At 30.0% G+C, this 22,605-nt stretch overlaps 1 protein-coding gene across 3 annotated transcripts in view; it reads right to left on the reverse strand.

The window, feature by feature from the left end:
- Window positions 1-22,605, reverse strand: part of LOC129961581 (rho guanine nucleotide exchange factor 17-like) — a 378,738-nt gene that overhangs the window by 27,640 nt on the left and 328,493 nt on the right. For all 3 annotated transcript variants that reach the window (XM_056075078.1, XM_056075079.1, XM_056075077.1), the window contains 4 exons: window positions 5,382-5,498; window positions 3,185-3,277; window positions 1,570-1,746; window positions 805-855 (listed from right to left, as the gene is read on the reverse strand). In XM_056075078.1, coding sequence (XP_055931053.1) covers window positions 805-855; window positions 1,570-1,746; window positions 3,185-3,277; window positions 5,382-5,498 — 438 coding nt within the window. The remainder of the gene's footprint in view (window positions 1-804; window positions 856-1,569; window positions 1,747-3,184; window positions 3,278-5,381; window positions 5,499-22,605) is intronic.

A 22,605-nucleotide genomic window follows, 5' to 3' on the forward strand; every position in this document is an offset into this window, starting at 1 on the left:
GTCACTGTTTATTAAGATTTAGAAAATAAAATTGAAGTATTTACAACAGCATCATTCTTATTTTCAATTAAGTTAATAAAATGAATAATTGTCAGATATTTCTTCACAGTTCCAACTTAAAAGAATGAAATGCATTGAGGAATAGATAGTAAGCCGGTTCACCAGGAAAGACAAAATACAAGAATTCAGTAAATGTGCCTATAATACATATAATACAATGTGTACAGAATGCATTTTTTTAATTTCTAACATCCACATATGTGAATCACTGTTTATAAGTTATTTGCAAACTATTCAGTTTCCAAGTATGTAACAGTTCAATATATAAAATGTCATATATTATAATCGAAAACTGTCTCAATATCAATACAATAATAAATTGTTCTAATCATGTCATTATATATATTTCAAAAAGAATTTATAAATACCTTTACATTAAATTGACATGACTAAATTTTTATCATATTCTTTAAACAGTTTAAAAATTATGAATAAATATAGCTTAATTATATATTTTAGTGTCTCGTATTTTAATACAAAATCAAAATTTTAATGTTTATAGCATGTAATTGTTACATTATTTTGTTTTGTTAATAGCACAGAGTCATGTTGAAAGATTAATGCGAGACCAGTTTCATAATTATGAAGATTTTTTATTATTATGATTATCTTGGCTTATTACTTTTTTAAACAGTGAATTTTAAACATAATGCAAAGTCAAAAATAATACTATTCAAAATGGAATTAAATTTCTTAATTTTAATTGCTTTACAAATACACTAAACATTTAAAAAAATTACTTACAGGAATTAAAACAAAATCATGTCTAATAAAGCTCCTGTCTCCTTGTGTAAGCTGTGAGAAAAGATAAAAAAGAGTATTTCAAGAATTATGCATGAAAAATAAATTAATAACATAGAAAGAAAAAGTTATAAGAAGAAACAAAATCTTAAACAACCCTCAATGGAACTCAAATATTTTAAAACAAACCAGGATTAAAAGAATTTGGCTTCAATAAACAATAATACTATATCTCAGTATTAGTACCCTTAATTTAATTAATATGTCTTAACAGTTTCACATTTTATTTAGCTATTTCAATATTTAAAATCAAGTTATTTAATGTAGAAGAATAAACAAAACAAAAAATAATTAAAAATGGCAAAAGTCTCTTAATTTGAAACAAATGAAAGAATAAATGAATAAGTAAACAATATTTTTTGTTAAAAACATTAAAATAACATTCTTTTCTTGAAAATTACATAAGCATTATTCATTAACAAAAAGTAAACATTAATTAAATAAAAATGAAATATTTATTCACTGATGGCAGATAATGCATTGAGCACTCTCATTAAAAATTGTATCCAGTTGGATATAAAAGGTTATTAATGTGTTAAAAAAAAGATGTTTGCTAAAAATACAATAGAAAATTACTAAATATTGGTTTCAAAAAATCACATTTAATAACAATAATTTTAAAAACAAAACTACAAATTGACTTGTAAAGAGTAAAATTATTGATTATCATATTTCTATTTCAATAATGGCCAAAAATAAGAAATTTACATCTGTAATGCCTTCAATTAAGTGCTCAACTTCTCCCAGCCTTTGTAGTCTTTGTTCTAGTTGCAAAGCCTCCCTTTCTACTTTATTGATTTTGACTGCTAATTCATGAACTTCTTTCTGTGCTTGCAATAAAAGTTTATAATCAGGATGATCCATAGGTGTATGTTTCAAGAGTTCCTGAGAATAAACAAAATATAATAAGAAATTAGGAGGAACAAAATAAATTCAGCATAATCAAGTAAATAATAACAACAAAACTATCATAATAATTCACTAATTCATAAAATTAAATGTTCAACAATGACAAAAATGACACAAAACTGAAAAGATAAAATATTTTTAAGCAATTCTATTATAAATAAATATTAAAAATAAAATACTGATTCCCAGTGAATTATTTAAATGATTTTGAAGAGCAAAATCCATGTGAAATAAACTTATAATGTAAACAAATATATACTGACAATGTATTTCTATTTTAAACTAACACAAAACAATAAATAGACTGAAATTTACTAAAATGATTAAAATGTGATTACATAACAAGGAATAGAAAATCATACATATATTTTTTTTAAAAAAAAGGAATATACCTTTACATCTCATAATTTCAAAAAAGTTTTAAAGTTCATCAACATATTTTAAATTTTTTCAGAGTTACATTTACTTTGCGATTAGCATAACTGATATGAAAATACGCAAGGGACAGGTATTGTACTTCGAAATGGAATTCAGATAACAAGGATTAGAATGGTTTCTGTATTCATAATGAATCTTTGAAATAATTAAAACTCAAATCATGATATCAATTTATTTTTTTCCCTCCAAATCAGTATGGTCTGAAAAAATTAAATACAAACAAAGTCTAACAATTAGTTTTAAATAAAAATTTGGAAAGAAATGTTTTCTTTTCTCTCTCTCTTTAAATAAACATCTTTAAACTGCCATATAAAATATATTTTGATTAATTTGTTGTAAAAATTCATAATCTGCAAGGAACAATTTCTTCTTTTAGTTAAAATTCTACGAAAACTGTATTGTTCAAACACATTTTTCAGCAGAAAACAAAATATATTGAACTAAAACATGAATTGTAGTTTTCATAATTATATTTATTAATAGATTGAAATAATTACTTATCTAACAGAAATCATAGCTTTTTCAATAACAAGCAAATATAATCAAAACAAGTAATAAATTAAAATAATTATTTATTTTATTTCATTTTTATTTATTTATTGAAATTGCTCTAAAGAAAACATTTAATATGGAGTTTTCAAAAATATAATTTTCATTACATTATTTCATAAATAAAATTGCCTGATTAAGAAATATTATAGAAAGCATGGCAATATACAGAATACAAACTAGAAATACAGAAAAATATCAACATTGATAATGTTCAAAATGAACAAGCTCTTTATAATATTTGATGTATCATTTATTAAATACAATTCTCTGCAATTCATAACAAATAAAATTTTTATCATTAACTTTTTCTTTCCAATTAAAAATTTTCAAAAAGAATTTTACAAAATATAAAAAGATTTATCACAAAAAATATTCTTAAGCAATAAAATATAAATAAAAAAAATTAACAAATATTTACATTTACCTTAATAAGTAACTCATAACGAGGAATACGCTGTACAGGCATAATAAGTAAAGCATCCAATGTAAGTTTGCCTTTATGTTCCCTTGATGTATTCTGAAATAAATAATTCAACAAATTTTGGAATTATTCTGGTTTATATAGTCATCTCATTGATAACAATCTTATACTCTTGTAAATAACAATGATAAGTATGAAACTACTAATAACACAAGCCAGGTTTCAGAAAATTAAATAATATTCCTTTAAGATGAAATGAAAATTAGATTTCATTACATTTTGGATTTCAGATGTTCATACAAATAAAATTCATCTTTGCATAGACACATTAATTGCAACTTTATTAATCACTAACTCATATACTTGGAACTACTCAGCATGAAAATGCTTGATTTAACTTGATAATACTCATCTTCAAAAATTAGAATTTACTTTGTCAGTCTGTAACACACCCAGCACAAAGCTATTATAAACAACTGATAAAACTACAAATAATTTATAAATTTGAGTATACAGAAGCATCTCTTTTTATATAAAAAACAGTTTAGATATAAAATAGATAGAATTATTCATATATATATATTTATATATATATATATATATATATATATTGCAAGCATCATATGACAGGAATTTAACTCAGCTATTGTTACCCATTTTCTAATTTCCCTTCTATAAACATATACTGTTCGGAAAAATATTTATGCTAAAATAATGAAAAAAGGTGAGTGTGTGCATATCTGCATGCATACATACATATGTGTGTGTATGTGTATAAAATTATGTAAAATATTATACAGCAAAAAATTCGTTTAAGATTTCCAATTTTATTTTTAATTAAATTAAGAAAAATAACTGCACCCAACAATTTCAAAAAGTCATAATTTTAAAAATTACAGATTGCATTAAAAGATTTTTAAAAACCTATGAAAGCTAATTTCTTCTCCACAAGTTATTGATAATTTTTTTAAATTCATGTAAAACTTACCTAAAGCATGTGAATAAAAAATTCACAGATGAATAAATAATATAACTAAAAATACTAACAATATTTTTATTTGATTGAGATAACAAAATGTGGTTTCAGAGTGTCGATTCTATCAAGGCATGCTGAAATAGAGCCAACTATCCAAAAAATAATCAAAAGTCTCATCTTCATTGACCACAAAAAAATCATAATAAAGGCCCTTTAAAGTTGTAATCAAAATTATAAAAAATACTACACTAGACAAAAAAAAAATCAACAAATCCAATTTTGACAGCAGTACCTTCTTCAGTTCAACCGAAATATTTTCTTTAAAGGTAAAAATATACATACAAAAAAAGGCTATTTTTTACATTAAAAAAATTATTATTCATTTAATGTCAATGAATAACCAAAAATTTTCTTTATGCTTCATAATATAAACAAAATTTGAAGAATATTTATTTAGCAGTTCTATAGCACAGTTCTACTTAAGTTTCTTTAATATGCAATCAATTTATGAGTTTTTACTTTTATTTATTACTATCAGTGTAATTTATTAATCATCATTCATTTTATATTAATCATGGGAAAAAAATTCCCTTCTATTTATGCAGCCATATATTTTCTTTCTCAATCGAAAAAAAAATTATACTTAATTTCATAACACATTTCCTGAAATATTCAATCTTTGAATTAATGGTTAATTGAACAAAGACCTACCTTTCAAGTTTTCTTTTCCTGAAAAAATCACTAATCCGAAATAAATTTTCAATCCTAGATAAATTGACAGCTCTCAATTTTAAAAACCACTTTTTAATCTTATAAAAAAGTTAAGCAGACTGTGTTCTTTTCATTGCTCAAAAGAAAAAAATCTAATAGAGAAAAACTGGGAAACAATTTTTGTAGGAAAAATAAATTGAAAAATACTTCTGTTTTTAGATTTAACATATTTAACTTGATTTTTAGTGTAACTTGTGCAAATAATCTATAGTTTTATAAACATATGTATTTTATCATTCTATTGTATAAAATAAATTAGAACATTCTATATGGTTATGTTTCAAGTAATTTCTTAAAATATTTATTTTTTTAAGATCAAAATCTATACTAAAAAATTAACCACATACTTTAACTTAAATGCTTGTAGATTTGAATACATAAAATGATAGTTTTTGGAGTAAAATTGAAGAAAAAAAAATTGGTTATTCTAAGAGTTGTAGAAAATTACTGTACCTCAAGGAACTTTGCAAAGGCTGGTTTCGCAAGGGAAATAGATTTGATCGCATCTCTTGCTGATTTCCAGTTATTGATGAAATTAATATATGTATCAACTACGGCAGATCTTGTAAACTAAAACAGAACAAAATATTCATTTAGGAAAACTCATAACATTGTCATAAAAAATAAATAACAAAACACCTTTAATTGTTATAATTTAACTTATAATATTTTTTGAAGTTCACTTATCAATCCATACAAAATATACGATGATATTATAATCTAACATTCTAAATATTTCAAAACTTTTTCTAGTATAAATTGTGCACATAAAGTGAAAATTATATTTAACTGCTGCTAGATTTACAACAGATGGGATTAATTATTGTCTTGAAAATAGAATGGAATATTCTGCTCATTTTTTGTACTTATAAAACAGAAATGATTTTTAATGTTTAAATTACAGGTAGTTCATGATTCAAAAGGTTCCTTTAAATTAGAAACGTGAGAAACATGTCAATTAGGAAATGTTTGTTCCTTTTCAGTCATTAAGAACATCTAGTCATTATGTATACAGTGATAAAACAGAATGGGAATAAAACTATTTACAAGCTGAATACATCAAAGAGGTATAAAATTCGAATGATTTAATGGTTTTTGTCTGACCAAACTATAGGAAAAAGAAAAAAATTTTAGTAATAAATCATCTGTCCCACTTCAAGAAAAAGGCAAAACAACTATACAAAATAAAAAATAAGTATTTATGGATAAATTTAAAGTATCAAAGGCAATACAATTGCTTTAATCCATAAGATATCTCACAGGTAATAAAATTGTCAAAGTATGACATAGCCCAAACATGAAATAAATATATGCAAGTAATATTTTCAATAATATAATTTCCATTAAACAGAAGGGAAAAATTCGTTAGGAATGCAACAAAATAAAATACGTTTTCAAATTTTATTTGAAAGCAGAATGAAGTATAACATTATTTGGAACTATTCATTTAAAAAATAGTTATGCATTTACAATGGCCAAACTGTGCTTTTCGGGTGAATAATTTTCTTTCGCACAATTTGCGCCCAATATTTGGTGGTAATTAGCACATTAAACACAAGTAATTAGCAATAGAATAATTTGTACATTGCACTTGACTTGAATGTAAACAGATTTAAAAATAGATCTTCATTCCGAAACCAAACGTATAATATCAAAGTATTTCAAAACCGAACGCAAAACGGAATTAAGTACTAAACAGGTTCAGAATGTTTTTGTCAAATGAATAAATTCGAGTACGGCTACTGGTTCAGCAAACAACTAATCGAATCCGTGAAATGAACTTGAGAGTAAAGTTACGGTTACATTATCACGTGACCCAGGTTACATGTCTTCCGTAAGTCACGGACAGGATCGATTAATTTAAGTCCAACCCTGTCACGGCCGCTTGTGGTACGCATTGTCGGAATATATGGAAATTAACTCTATATTTTGCATAATGGCAGTTAGTTCATTGGTAGACAAGTCATTTAAAATTAAATTTTAGAAAATCGAAGTTGATGGAGTTATTAACTATTTGAAAGTTTTAAATACTGATGTCTAATTCTTAATAATCTCAAAAAATTGTTTAAAGCTTCACGATGACTAATAAGACATTTCTTTAGAGTATGGAGTTAGTGAGCAATGCAAATTTCATTAAAAAAAATTGGTAGTGCAAAATTTGAAGTGCAAAAAATTTGAAATTCATATAAAGTCTGTACTAAAAACCATATATACAAGCCAAGAGTATCGCTTATCTTCGTCATTAGAATGAAAACTTTAGAAATTAACATATAACATTTCGTAATACAAAGTTACAGGAAGAATATAAGTCATTTTTATATTATTTTTATTATTTTTAATTAAAATTAGCAAATGAATGAATTTATTAATATAAATAATCGTATTAATATTAATTTAATAAATCACTAGTATTCGATTAAATTAGTCAATAATTTTTAAACTTTTAATAATATATACATTATTATTAAAGAAATTTGAAGTAATAATTCAACTTGAAAGTCAGATCCAGACATCAGAACGAAATGAAGTCTGGAGCAGCTGCTGAATAGGGAACAAGTTTGGGGACCAAAAGTGAGCGGTTCCAACTCATGAAAAAACAAAATGGGAAAATCTAGCAACAAGACTGTTATCCTCTGTAGGTCAGAAACTTAATGTTGAAGGAAGCTTGAAGGAAGACAAACTGGCGATTTTGATTGACAATAGTTTGTGATAAAGTAAATTAATAATGATTCATTGAGCAGTGACTTGAGGTTTGATTGAGCAATTTTCAATTTCTTCCGAAGGTTCCATTTTATGGACAAAATATTTTTACATTCCAACATGTGGCCGATGTCATTGACTTCGTTGCAACTATCGCATAATTGACTGAATTTATGCAGAAATCCTAGGGTAATGATCATTTTGCTCGGTATGCGTGCAATGATTATATTCTTTTCTAGTTTCGAGTCAATAAGAATTTCAATGTTTCAATTCATGTTTCAATAAGAATTTAAGAATTAGCATCGGTGGTAGTTTCAGTTGTAATTCGCAGTGACTACTTCCCACATTAGAGATAATATCTTCCGGAAAAATCCAGCCTAAAATAAAGATAGATCTGTAACCTCTTTTGCAAGAGAATCTGCTATGTAACATGTCATAAAATATTTCACTCTGTTTATTTTTTGTCTTATGTATGTCTTCAATTTAAGATTGTGCAATATTATTTTCAATGTCTGAATACAAACCGTCCACCTATAACCTAAGAATTATTTGTTTTGTTTTGATTTAGCTTGTACTGTATGGCAACATCTTGTAAATAGTGTAGTTTGTTTTGAATGTGTTGTCCGTTAATAAAGAGCTGTGATATGCAATCAGGTCGTTAATTGCATTTAAGAACACTGATTAATACACTTTTTCGTGAGTATATCATTCATCTGGAGATCTTTTGATCATTTGAGTGAATTGTAATAGAAAAGGCGTCCGCAACGATATTTTTACTGACATTGTTTACATTTCTGGCGTCCGCGACAGGATATTGTTTTTGAATACAAACATGTTTAAAACAGCTAAGGGCTTCTTGAAAGAGGACTTGTTGTTTGTAGCAGAAGAAATTGGAGAGACACTGCCTGATAAGGTAAAAATTTCTGAACTGAAAGATATTATTTTGAATAGCAAAGAGTATTTGGATGATCCAGACTTTGTGACAAATATTTTAGTAACGGCCGTGAGCCAACGAAAACTAAAAGAAGAACAAAAACAAAAGCAAACAGAATTTGAAAAAGCGGAAAGATTAAAACAGCTAGAATACGAAGAAAGTGGAAAAATAAGAGAACACGAACTGGAATTGGCGAGAATCAGAGCAACGTTGCCAATTACAGGTGAGTCTCAAAATACTGTTATATCTGGTGCTAAAAAGAAATTTAATCTGCCAAAATTAGAATTTAGACAGTTTAATGGCGATATTAAAGATTGGCTACAATTCTGGAGCCAGTTTCAACACATTCATAACGATGATGAAATCGCGCCTGAGAACAAATTTCAATATCTTGTGCAAGCTACTGTAAATGGATCACGAGCCCGAGAAGTAGTAGAAAGCTTCCCGGCAACAGCAGCCAATTATGCCAAAGCAGTTGAAAGTTTAAAAGCACGATTTGGGAGAGATGAACTATTAGTAGAAGTTTATGTTCGGAAATTATTAAAGCTGATAATCTCAGTTCAGAAACATGAGAAAATATCGATGACATCTCTCTATGATAAACTCGAATCTTATTTGAGAGCCTTAGAGACTTTAGGAGTGACTACTGATAAATGTGCTTCAATTCTTTATCCCATGGTGGAGTCTTGTTTTCAAGAGGATTTTTTGAAAGCATGGAATAGAAGTGCTTCTTCAGCAGTCTCAACTGATGCTAAAGACCGTTTAACCAACTTGATGACTTTTCTTAAAGCAGAAACGGAGGGCGAAGAAAGAATTAATTTGGCTATGGCTGGTTTTGGCTTGGGTGCAGATGAAAATCGCCAATCATTTAAGAAAAAAGTAAGAGATTTTCCAATGAAAAAAGTACCTACAGCTGCCAATTTATTTACTACAGCTTCAAAAGAAGTGAAGAAAGAATGTGTTTTCTGTACTGGGAAACACTCGAGCCCAGACTGTTTTCAAGCTCAGAAGATGAGTTTGGCTGAAAGGTATAATATTTTAAGAGAGAAGCAATGTTGTTTTGCTTTCTTAACACCAAAGCATACATCTCGTTCCTGTAAGGCATTTTTAAGATGTGTAATATGTGGGAAAAAGCATGTCCCACTTATGTGTGAGTCTCTAGAGGCTAAGAATCAAGATTCATTCAAGAGTGAGAATAAGAGTCCAAATGTTGAAGTTAATATGGCCAACAACACTTCTAGTCCCAGGGTGTTCCTCCAAACGTTGAAATTAAAAATGGTGTGTGGTAACAAAGAAATCCCAGTTAGGGCAATTCTAGATTCTGGGTCACAAAAGACTTATGTATTAAAGAATGTTGTTGAGAAAATGGGATATATCCCACTCAGAAAGAAAATTCTGATGCACTCATTGTTTGGGGGCATTAAATCTGACAAGTGCGAACATAATTGCTATAGGATAAAACTGAGAAATCAAGACAACAGTGTTACATGCAACCTGGAAGCATTAGACCAGCCATCTATATGTGACAAAATTTCATCAGTCACTCCAGGTTCATGGATTACAGAGCTCCGTGAGATGAAGATCAGGCTATCAGATGTAGGGGAGGAGCCACAATCTGTTCAAGTGCTTCTTGGTTCAGATGTGATAGGGAAGCTCATGACTGGCCAGCGTAGAGTTCTATCCTGTGGGCTTGTTGCCATGGAGACACTACTTGGCTGGACTCTGTCAGGTAAAGTTCCTGAGAATGAGATGTCATCATGCAATGCTATGCTGGTGGCCTCCCTATTTGTGAAAGAGATGGATATCTCCCAATTATGGAGATTAGATTCCTTGGGGATCCAAGATCCTTCAGAACAAAAAACCAAAGAGGAGCTTCATAAAGCGTCGATGGAGCACTTCTTAAGAACTGTCAAGGTCGATGAAGAAGAGCGATTCCTTGTCTCCCTACCTTGGCTTGACGGTCATTTGCCTCTTCCAGACAACTTCAATTTGGCACTCAAAGGGTTGCAAGTGACAACCCATAAGCTGAAGAAGGAAAACTTATTTCAAGAATACGGTGATGTCTTTAAAGAATGGGAACGAGAAGGCATAATTGAAGAAGTTCCCCAAGAGGAAATAAAGTCTGCTTGTCACTATCTGCCCCATCCACATGTGGTGAAGCCGAACAGCACTACGAAAATTAGGCCCGTCTTTAACGCTTCATCAAAACAAAAGGGAGCGGTCAGCCTCAATGACTGTTTGGAAAAGGGATTAAACTTGATTGAATTGATCCCTTCCATGTTAACAAGGTTTCGACTGTATAGGTTTGGCATTTCGGCTGATATACGGAAGGCCTTCTTACAAATAAGTCTATATAAGGAGGATCGAAATTTCCTGCGATTTTTGTGGCACAGTGAAGAAGGAGAACTCATACATTGCCGAGTGGTGTTTGGTGTTTCCAGCAGCCCTTTCTTGCTTGGGTCAACAATCCAATACCACTTGGAGAGAAAGTTGGAAGAAGCGCAGCAAGGCCGTGGAAGATACCCTGAGTGCATTATTCAAAAGTTGATGAACAGCTTTTACGTGGACAATTGTTTAGCAAGTGTCAAAACCCAGTCGGAGCTAGAACGATTTATTGATGTAGCCACGGAGATCATGGCTGAAAGAAAATTCGACTTACGAGGGTGGGAGCACTCTAGCCCATCTGATCCAATAACAAGTCCTACAATCATCCTGGGAACGATTTGGGACAGACATTGTGATACTCTTTCAATAAATATTCCGGATTTGAGAGAACTAATGGAAGAGGTTATCACGAAAAGAAATATTCTTGCTGCTTCCCACAAAGTGTTTGATCCCTTGGGGATTACTAGTCCAGTGTTGCTACTACCAAAACTCTGGCTACAAAATTTGTGGAAATCTAAAATCGGTTGGGATGAAGAAGTAGATCGAAAAACACGTCAAGATTTTCTGAAGTGGCTACTGGAGCTGGAATATTTGAAGCATGTTAGAGTACCAAGATGGTTACACTGTGATAGCGGATTTGAGAATATTTCATTGCATTTTTTTTGCGATGCGAGCAAACTAGCCTATTCTGCGGTTGTTTTCCTACGAGTTGATAGTGGAAACTCTGTACACATACAACTGGTGCAGAGTAAAACTAGAATTGCACCTTGTGGAAAAAAGGAAACAACTATTGCAAGGCTGGAACTTCTTGGTGCTGCTATATCTGCTCGTCTTTCTTCCACTGTCTTGAAAGAGTTTCCAACAGACAATGTTTATTTCTGGACAGACTCTACTACTGTGCTGGCTTGGTTGAAGAGAGAAGAACCGTGGGGTGTATTTGTTTACAACCGTGTTCAAGAAATTCGGAAGCTGACACCAGTCAAAGCTTGGAGACACGTTCCTGGATCACTGAATCCAGCGGACTGTCCGAGTAGAGGGTGTTCAGCGAAGCAGCTTTGCAGTTCGAAATGGTGGGAAGGTCCCAGTTGGTTGTATCTTTCGTCTCATGAATGGCCTCTTAGTGATGTTGTAGTAGATGTCAATGAGGAAGAAGTGAATAAAGAGAGAAGAGCTATCGTGACCTCTATGGTGAATATTCAACCAACAGATATAAAGAATGAATATTTTTCCACCTATAGTAGAAACATCAGAGTAGTGGCTTATCTATTGAGAAGACTCCTGATTTACCTACTGACCGTGTTCCTGATTCACCTGCTGATCATGTTCCTGATTTACCTGCTGACCAGGTTCCCAATTCTCCTGTTGAAAGGACTGATATTTCTGAGGAGATACACCATACCAAAACCAGATTAGGAAGGACCATAAAAGTTCCTCGTAAATTGGACTTGTGAACTCCTTTCAATTTTATAGATTTCACGAGGAATTAAGTGTTATAAATTTCAGTTTGTTTTATATTGCAAAGTTCAGTTTGTAACCCTTCACTTTGCAAGGTGGGAGTATGTAACATGTCATAAAATATTTCACTCTGTTTATTTTTTGTCTTATGTATGTGTTCAATTTAAGATTGTGCAATATTATTTTCAATGTCTGAATACAAACCGTCCACCTATAACCTAAGAATTATTTGTTTTGTTTTGATTTAGCTTGTACTGTATGGCAACATCTTGTAAATAGTGTAGTTTGTTTTGAATGTGTTGTCCGTTAATAAAGAGCTGTGATATGCAATCAGGTCGTTAATTGCATTTAAGAACACTGATTAATACACTTTTTCGTGAGTATATCATTCATCTGGAGATCTTTTGATCATTTGAGTGAATTGTAATAGAAAAGGCGTCCGCAACGATATTTTTACTGACATTGTTTACATGCTACGTCATTTCATTAGATTCCTGAATGATTGGAATACAAAGAAGTTTTTTTTAGTGCAAGCCTTTTCTTGTATGAATTTTTGTAGCGAATCACTGTAAGAACATGGTTCAAATCTGTGTAGACTTTTTAGTTTTAGTTAAATTAATCCTTTACGGTTGCTAATTAGTAAGAATTTTTCGAAACTTTTTACAGCGTTTTCAGTTTGATTTATTTAATGAACAAAGAAATTTCAGCAATTATAAAAAAAGGTGAAGCTACCATATTAGCACAAAATATTATACGATATCCCCCTTCTTTTTTTATGTTTTTAATACATTGTAATACATGTATAGGCATTGCCTTATGTTTTCAATACACGCCTATTTATATTTTTAATGAGCTGAAAATCAAAAGCAGCTTTAAAAAATTATTTAAATAACTTAAATTTTTAATAAAAAAGAAGAAACTTTTAGAAATTAAAATGAAAAGCTCTGAAATTAGAATTTTTTGCTTACTCTGAAAATTTAACTCGTTAGGAAATATTTCACAAATGTTAAATTGAATTGAAGAAGCTCTGGCAGTGCTATAAGATACTCTGGAGAGCATCTAATATTTTAAAAGCGATTTCTGAGAATTTTTCCGTCAGTTGTAAATTCAAATTATCTCCATCTCTAACCATTGGAAAAGAAGTAGTCTGCAAATAGTTCAACAAGAAATTAAAGTGCCAAAAGTTTAATTTTTTCAGAGCGCATTTCTTGCTCTGATAATTTTCAAACCAGTATTCTGAAAGTTAGTCCAAATGTTCATTGTTTGTGCAATGTTGTTAGAATTGAGATATAATATTTAGATATAATATACCGCAAATTTATTAATGACCGATGAGCTGTAATGAAAAACATGAGGATGGTCTTGTCGGTTGTTGTATTTAAGTTTTTGTTCACGGGTCATTTCTTTCGGAATCTAAATTTTTAGACCATTCATTTTCTTAAGGCTGCTGATTTTGAGATTTTTTTAAAAAATTGTTATTAGTTTCTGATAAAGTAATTCTAAGATATGTAACCGAATGGCACCAATAAAAGTGGATTTCCAGCATTAATTATATAAAAATTGATCGCTTTTTAATAAGTCAATTATTACACTTCTTTCCGTAATTACAGACAATTTCCGTAATTACAGAATATCATTATAAAATGTTCTTCATACTCTTCTGGAGTTAAGATTTGATGTAATTTAATGATGCGAACAATAAATAGAAATGTTATTTGAAAATATACAGCAAATCTGCCAAAGTATAAAAAAATCACCTATAGGAATGAAAAAAAAAATAAAAAGTGGATCGTAGCAAGTACGCTACCATGTGACAGACTTACATAAAAATTTTTTATTTTCGACATATCTTTGCGCTATCTAATCTGAAAAATTCTTCCTTGAAAAAAATTCCTCATCCATTTCGAAATATCACCAAATTGAAGGCATTTATATATTAATTCATCAATATGAACAGTCATAAGCACTTGTAATGTCCAAACTGATACCAATAAAATACTTCTTTCCATTATGTTCCTCCGAATTTATTAGCATAAGATTGTAATGTCCTGATCTGGACTGATCAAATAACGAAACAGAATTTCTAGACAATTCTTTATTTTACAGCCCTATATATATACAAAGAACAACTTGTTCTAATCTTGGTTAAATAAATAGTTATTTACACCTGTAGTAGGAGATACAACAGTCAAAAACGAAGGTTTTCCTTGAAACTCAGTTCTTCATCTCGTCAACACGACCATTCTAGGGGTAGTTTCTCAGACTTCGAACTCGTGGGCGTAGTTCAACAGTTCCTGCAATTCGTTTCTTCCCTCCTCTCTAAAAAAACCCCTCCGCGCTTTATTTCGACGACAATCTCAGCCTCTTAATTTACATTGGTCATTTGAGCTCTCCTTCGGCCAATCGGGGTTCAGCCATATGCTCTCTCAGCGTCGCCAGTGGGTCGTGGGAAGGTCCTTTCACAAAGAGAAACATCTAGCATCCAGATGTTTAGACACCCCTTTCTCTTTGAAGGTACTATCAATACCTCTGGGATGAGGAATTCCATATGTGGTCTTTCATTGTAGTCGCTAATGAACAGATGCGAGACCATTCAGGTGAAAAGATCCACCATCTGGCTATCCCGAGGAGTTTAGTAAGTAACAGCGACGACACAATGAATCAGTACAACACAATGTCTTATCAGTACTGAGAAACGGGGAATGTTACAAGATATTGTATGATAGCACAACTAATATAGTAACAATGTTGTTGAGCATTTTGTACTAATAGAGATATCGTCATTTAAATTTTGAAGATTTTTACCGCTGAAAGAGAGAAAGCCGTGTTCATTTGAGTGAAGCTTTTTATTAGAGGATAAATACATATTTGTTTGGCTAGAACACACACAAACAACTTTCAGAAAACTGGTATAAGAACTATGGTCTTACATCATGATTTGATTGTCTCATCTTAGTTATAATTTTTTTCAGTCTTTATTGAACTTTGAATTAATATACGAATAATATATTTTAAGTTTTTTTTTTTTTTTTAACAACAAAAATTCAGTTATCATCCAAAGATAAGAAGGATTTTTGAAGGAGCTTTAAGAACAAGTTTATTTTTTACCATGTTGCTGAGATTTTGTCTGTATTTGAGGTGGAGTTTCTAGTTTTCAGAAATTTGTAATAATTACGATAATCGAGTGGGATAAGTTCATATCGGATATCATGCATTGAAAAATATTTTGCAAACACGTTGCTTTGCGTTTTTTTAAATTGCTGATGTATTTATTATTACGATAAATAATTTTGTCCTTTTTAAGAATGGGATTATTATGATTAGTTGTCTTATTTTGTATTTTAAAGAAAGAAACTTTACATTACTGGTAGAACATTCTACCAGTAATTATTTCTATCTCTTTTAATACAGTATTTTAATTTACTTATATGTCCTTTATATGTTTTTTTAGTCGATTAAAATTATACCATGCAGATTCCTCTAAGATGGATAATCTTTTTTTGGGTAACATTTTATTCGTAGTATGATTTTGAATTATCTGTGAAATTTTCCCTTTAATAATTTCAACAGTTGGTTCATTAGTAAGGTTGAGGATATTAGAAGCCTTTTTTTAATAAATGGATGCCAATTAAGAGTTCTCAGATATTTTGTAATGATTGTGAGTTTTCACCAAGTAATACAAATTACCAAATAATCGCTTTCGTAAGAGTATTGGATTATATAACAAACTTCTTTCTTCAAGTAGAAATTCAGAACAAAAATTTAGGTCTAGAACAAAGGTCGTAATGGTGTTTATAATATGAGTGGGATTAGAAGAATTGAATATTAAGAAATTAGAATATTTAGCAATCCACAAATTCTTCTTTGTGAACTGAGTAGTGTTTTCCGAGTGATGGAGTTAGAAATCTCCAAGAATGAAGATTGGAAAATGTAAATTATGTAAGAAATTTTTGCTTGATTGATGTTGAAACCAAAAGAAACATAAATATTCACAAATGAAAAATTTTGATTTTGTGTTTAATATCTGCAGTAAGGATTTCTAGAGCAGGATCATTTTACTTACAATACACACCCTTGCCTAACATATTTTTCGGAATGCCTGAAAGTAATCTGTTGTGATCTGTTTACTTATCTTACTTAGTCTATTGTTGCGGAGGATTCTAAAAATTCTTTTACTTGCATTCAAGAAGTGGTTTCTTTCTTTATATGCGTTTCATGAAAAAGTGAAAAACTTGATATTGAAAAGGGGATCGGGTAAGCCATTTGCTTATTTTTTTAAACTTTTACAATTTTATTAAAAGAAGGACATTTTACAGATTTTTTTATTGTTGTGAAAGATAGAAAATTTCCCTTTCTGGAAAAGCTTTCACTGAATAAAAGAAGAATTGATAAAAAAAAGATTAAAGTGAAAATAAAACCGAAAAAGTTTTCCTATTGCTTTCGATTTTTAAAGAAAAAGCAAACAAACAACAGCTAACAAAATGGGAGCGGAAAAGGCGAAACATTAACCAAAAGGCATCTTGCAATTCGAAACGACTGTTATCCCCATCTGTAACGCATTGCACTGTAGTATCCCAGAAAAGGTTAAGAATTTTTAGAACTATCGTTTTCTAAATCGAGAGATGTGTAACTACCAAATCTTGTGCAATTGTTTTGCAAACATTCTGCAAGACAGTTTTTATGGATTTTTTTTTCTTGCAGCCAATCCGAAAAATGTTGGTTTTTATTCTAAACTAGATGCCTTTGGCGACCAGCCGGTTCGTCAATCTTAATGCTTGTTAAATTTTAATAATTAAATATGTTATGTAACTCCTATTTTAATAGCTTCTTCGTCAAAATATTTTAAAGCTTTAAATTTTGGTAGTAATATAATTCACTCATAATATTAGAAAGGCATTCAGACGTAACGTAATATGTATCTCTCTAATTTTCTGTTAGTTCCAGTAGAATTTATGCTTTAAGTTAAAGTGGAAATGATTGAAGTGAAATTCATATTAGAACCTTTTACTACTGAAACGAAGCACTTTTTTTTTTTTTTTTTTTAATACTAGTATTGAAAACAGAGTCGTTGAGTATTTAAACCTTATGGGCACTAAGGAATATCTTTCTTAATTTATATAATATCTCAAGAAGTTTTCAACAAAATTTTCTCAGATTCATCATGAACAGATCGATTAATTAACAATTTTTTGCTTTAAATGTATCAAACACTAAGAAAATAAACAGAATCATTTGAAATAATCTGTCGAAAACATATTAAGCCTTCAAAACCAAGTCCATATCCGTTGAAAATTGTTGTCAACAATCAGAAAACAATGCGCATGCGTGAATTTTCCAACTCAAATTATGGTAACGTAAATGCGTGAATTTTGTATGCTAGTTGGGGTAACGCTATGCGGATTAGAAATTTTTAATTTCCTTTATTCTGTTTTATTTTAATTCAAAAGTTCTTTAGAATGAATCTGAAAGATCGATTAATCAACAATGTTTAATTTTAAATGCATTAAATATTAAGAAAATAAACAAAATCGTTTGAAATAATCGGCCAAAAATTTGTTAAGCCTAACCTCTTTAGCGTGGGAAAAAAAATTGAATTCTTACTCATTTGGAGGTGGGGAAATGAAAAGATTTTTTGACGGGAAAGTTAGTTTTTAATTAATAATTATAATTTTAATTAAAAATTCAAAAAAAGGACCCAGGTGCACATTCCCCATCTCCAAGGTATGTATGTGCCGTATTTAGTAGCTGTAGGTCTAACGGTCTGGCCTGTAGAGCGCCAATACACACAGACACACATTGAGCTTTATTACAAGTCTAGATTTTATAGTTATGATGTACTGAAAAGGATTTTAACGCAGTACTGATGACGTCTTGTAAATCTGTTGCAGTGGGCACACTTTAATTGTTTTAAATATTTGATTGGAATTTGATACATTTTTTAGTTAACCAGGCTCCCGTGAACGTTTTTACTTCTGCAAGTAATTCAACGCTTCGTTTAACTAATTAATGGGAATGCAAAGTATTATTACAAATGCTCGAAAGAGGAATTGCCATATCACCGAAACGTTCATTCAGGCAGAGGAAAGAAGATTTAAAAAAGATCAAGATAGAAATATAATTATTCGTCACTAAATAATCACTACGATTTTATAAAAAAAATCGCTATAAATTTATTACTGAAATTGATGTCCGCATCTTGCTGAATTATTATCCCGCAAAATGATATTTTTCCATGGTCTAACTAAAAAAAAAACAAAAAAAAACCTTTTTAATGATATCGTTTTAATTTCCGTACAATATTTTTATTTTTAATATTTTTAAAATTTTATTTTATACACAAGCTGACACAATGTTTTTAATGTTATGATGAAATTTAAACTCATCAATTAAAGCATTCAGTCACGTGTTCTTGCTAATGTTAAAATAAAAATAAAAATAATTGCTTTGTTTAAATGTCAGCTCCTAAATGGGATTTTCACTAACTTTTATTTCATAATTTACATACGTTGTAGTTTACATGTCCACACATTTGCACTAGATTCTTTCAATTAAACGCATGTTGTTCCATCTCATCCAATAACGAGGTGAAATATTTTTAAAAGTTCATTAGGTATTAATAATTTAACAAAATAAAAATTTATAATCAGGCCGAATAAGTTGATAGCCACACTCAGCTAAACCACAATATAGTTTAATATTGCTCAAAAGTGTTTTATAACCGTATATACCTTGAATAGTAACATGAAAAAACAACTGACGATATCATGTAAATCCATAGATTTAAAATTAAATTATTGTGGGATATTGTAGGTGCATTATACGAACTTATATTTATTCCATTTAATTAAGATATCTTGTTATCTTCTGTGTCTCATTTTCAGAAAATTATCTTCCAGTTAGTGTTTACAAACATGCTTATGTAACGGCAAATTAGTTTTGCTGCCACTAGATGGCTGCACTAGTCAAACGACTTTAATATGAAATGATGCAGCATTTTTAGTAATATTAAAGTAATAATTAAAGAATTGTAAGTTTTATATAATATTTATTCAAATAATAATAATTAATTTTTACAGCATATATTATTTTATAAGGCATTTTTATAATTTTAAAATATTTTCTGTTAACTCATTGTAATAACTTGTTTAGCTGTTATCTGTAAAAATAACCTTATTTGTTGTGAAAAATGTAATAGTGCGCGGATTGATTCTGGCTTTGCTTTGTGAAACCTGTAAGATTTTGGAGTCAGCAATTTACCGAATAAACACATGGAATTATGAAAATGTTGTGTTTTTTAAATTTGTATTTCAATAGTAACTAGTTCGGCATAGCAGTAACATTCTTAACACTTACATTCCTATTAGTACAAGATATTACATATTCGATATTCTGAATGCCAGACACTATCGTGAAGATATTGCAACAATGTTGTTGGGCATTTTGTGCTAATAAAGAATGTTTGACAGTTCTAATTTAATGTTAAATCCTTAAAGCAAGCATAAAAAAATAAAAGAATATTCATTATCCCTCCCCTTGTAATGAATTAAATAATCTCTTATTAATGAAAATTATAAAGATTAAAAAAAAAATTAAATTATTCCTTTTGCAAGTGTGTTAAGATGAAATGTTAAAAAGCAATCCTAATAAAAATGATTTAGAAGAGGGGCTTCTAAATGTAAGAACTTTTCTGGTTGACCATCGAATTGATTCTTACATTGAAGCACAGATATAGATTTCATGCTATGCATCTGTATATATATATATATATATATATATATATATATATATATATATATATATATAAGATACAACGCTTGTTAATTGATCTATCTTGTTTATAAATTTCAAATAAAGCATTTATATTATATACGCCACTTCATTTCATATCTATTCTGTTGTATGAAAAAAAATTAATATATCACGATTTTAAAAAGGACAAAAAAGTATAAAACAAATTTTCCTTGTTCCATGCATATTTATAACACATACTTAATTTCAGATTGTCCTGAAAGTTTGTGGTTGCGAATTTTTAAAATTCACACTATATAATTATTACTCATTAAGAGAAAATAAAGCGTTCCTTTAAATTTCGCACGGTGCACATAGCGCATTATAATATTCAGAGCTTAAAAATGTGCTTAATTTTTTTTTACTCTAGTATTATTAGAACAATTATCTAATTAATTAATTTATTTTCTGAAAAAAAATCCATACTTTTTTATTTAATAAAATATGGAAGTCCGTACTTTAATAGAAATCAAAATTACACTATAGATTTTCATTGTTTTTTATTCACAAATTTTACGAAGCATAGTGAAAATTAAGTTATAATTAATTAAACTGTTAAATGTTTTTTTATTAAAATCATGTTTCCATGTATAGAAAAATTGTTTTATCTTTAAAGATACTTTAAGGGATCTTTTAAGGATTGATAACATTATATTTCAAATTTTTTCTGTAGGCAAATTTTGAACTCCCAAATACTAATAAAAATTTTATTTAATTATAAATTAAGTAAAATTTTGGCTTCTCACAATATTTTTGAAACAAGAAATCATAAAAGTGAGCTTTATACCACCTTAAAATTAAAAAAAAAACTATCTTTTTAATAATAACAATCAAGCTATAGCACATTTCTTCTCTCTGATTTTAATAAATGAAAAAGACTTTATTTAAAATTTCAGTCTGCTAGTAATTCTGTGTTACTAATTACTACTAGTGAGGAGATATTATAAGTTAAAATATTTAATTTTAAAACGTTTTATTTTGAAAGTAAGTACAGAAGACGAACTTTTTGTATACATATTTAAATAAATTTCATTTTTTAAAAAAGATTCACAATTCTTTATCTTAATAAGCAACAAAGCTGAAGTTATAAATAGTTACGGATTCCGGATTAATAGTTTAAAAATTCAGAAAATCTTTATTCTTAATTAACAAGCATGTAGTGAAAGACTTCTATTTTGTTAAAAAAAATAACATTAATTTTCAGTATTTTTATATAATGCAGTTTAATCCTCAATTTCCCAAAATGTTTTAATACTAAAAGACCGAATAATATTAGGATATCCTTCTAGTTGAATATAAGATCTCAGGTATCAAGTCTATGGTAAGGAATATGCGTGTGTAGGTAGATGACTGAATGAGTGAGTATACATGAATGAAGATTGCGAGCAAACTTCAATAGATCCCTTTACGCTTTTCGATTATAATCACGAGACATTCCATTAATCAGGTGCAAATCACTAATTAATGGAATGAAAATGTCTCTGATCAGCTTATTTCAGCTATATTTCGAAAGTATATGAAGACAGAATTTGTCTAATCCATCTAATTACCCATTTATTAGGTATTACTACGCATCCTACCCAGTTTGGTCTGCTGGAAAGGCATTATATGTATATATATATATACACACTCAAGAGCCAAAATATTATGACCACCTGTCAATAACGAGTTGGCCCTCCTTTGGTGCGCAACACAGCTTCAATGCCACAAGTCCTTGGTAGATGGCCGGAGACAGATTGTACCAAATGTTTAAGCAACGGTCACGCAAATCCGAGATATTGCGAATTGGTGGTCTTTGAACTCTGAGCTGCCGTCCCATGTCATCCCAAAGGTGTTCTATCGGATTAAGATCCGTCGAGTTAGGCGGCCAGGACATTAACTGGAATTCAGCATCATGTTCCTGGAACCACTCCAACACAATTTTAGCCTTGTGACACGGGGCGTTGTCCTGTTGGAACATTCCATTTCCAGCTGGAAAAACAGAGGCCATGTAAGGGTGCAACTGGTCCGCAATGATGTTCAGATACCCTGTAGCATTCATGGTATGCTCTACCACAACCACGGGTCCCAGAGACGTCCAAGAGAACACCCCTCAAAGCATAATACCGCCACCACCGGCCTGTGTATGACCTACTGTACATTGTGGGAGAAACTGTTCGCCTGGAAGACGGCGTATCCTGACACGGCCATCGGCGTGATGCATGATAAGCCGTGATTTATTTGACCAGGCAACTATCTCCCACTGATCCATGGACCAGTCGCGATATTCCCGGGCCCAGCGCAGGCGCAGTTGGCGATGACGCTTGGTCAGCAAAGGCACACGAGTGGGACGTTTGCTACGTAGCCCCATATCCAACAGTGTCCACTGAACAGTGTGCTCCGATACTATTCTACTTGGCCCTGCATTGTATTGGG

Source organism: Argiope bruennichi, chromosome 2 (genome assembly GCF_947563725.1).
Source record: "Argiope bruennichi chromosome 2, qqArgBrue1.1, whole genome shotgun sequence".
Lineage (NCBI taxonomy): Eukaryota > Metazoa > Arthropoda > Arachnida > Araneae > Araneidae > Argiope > Argiope bruennichi.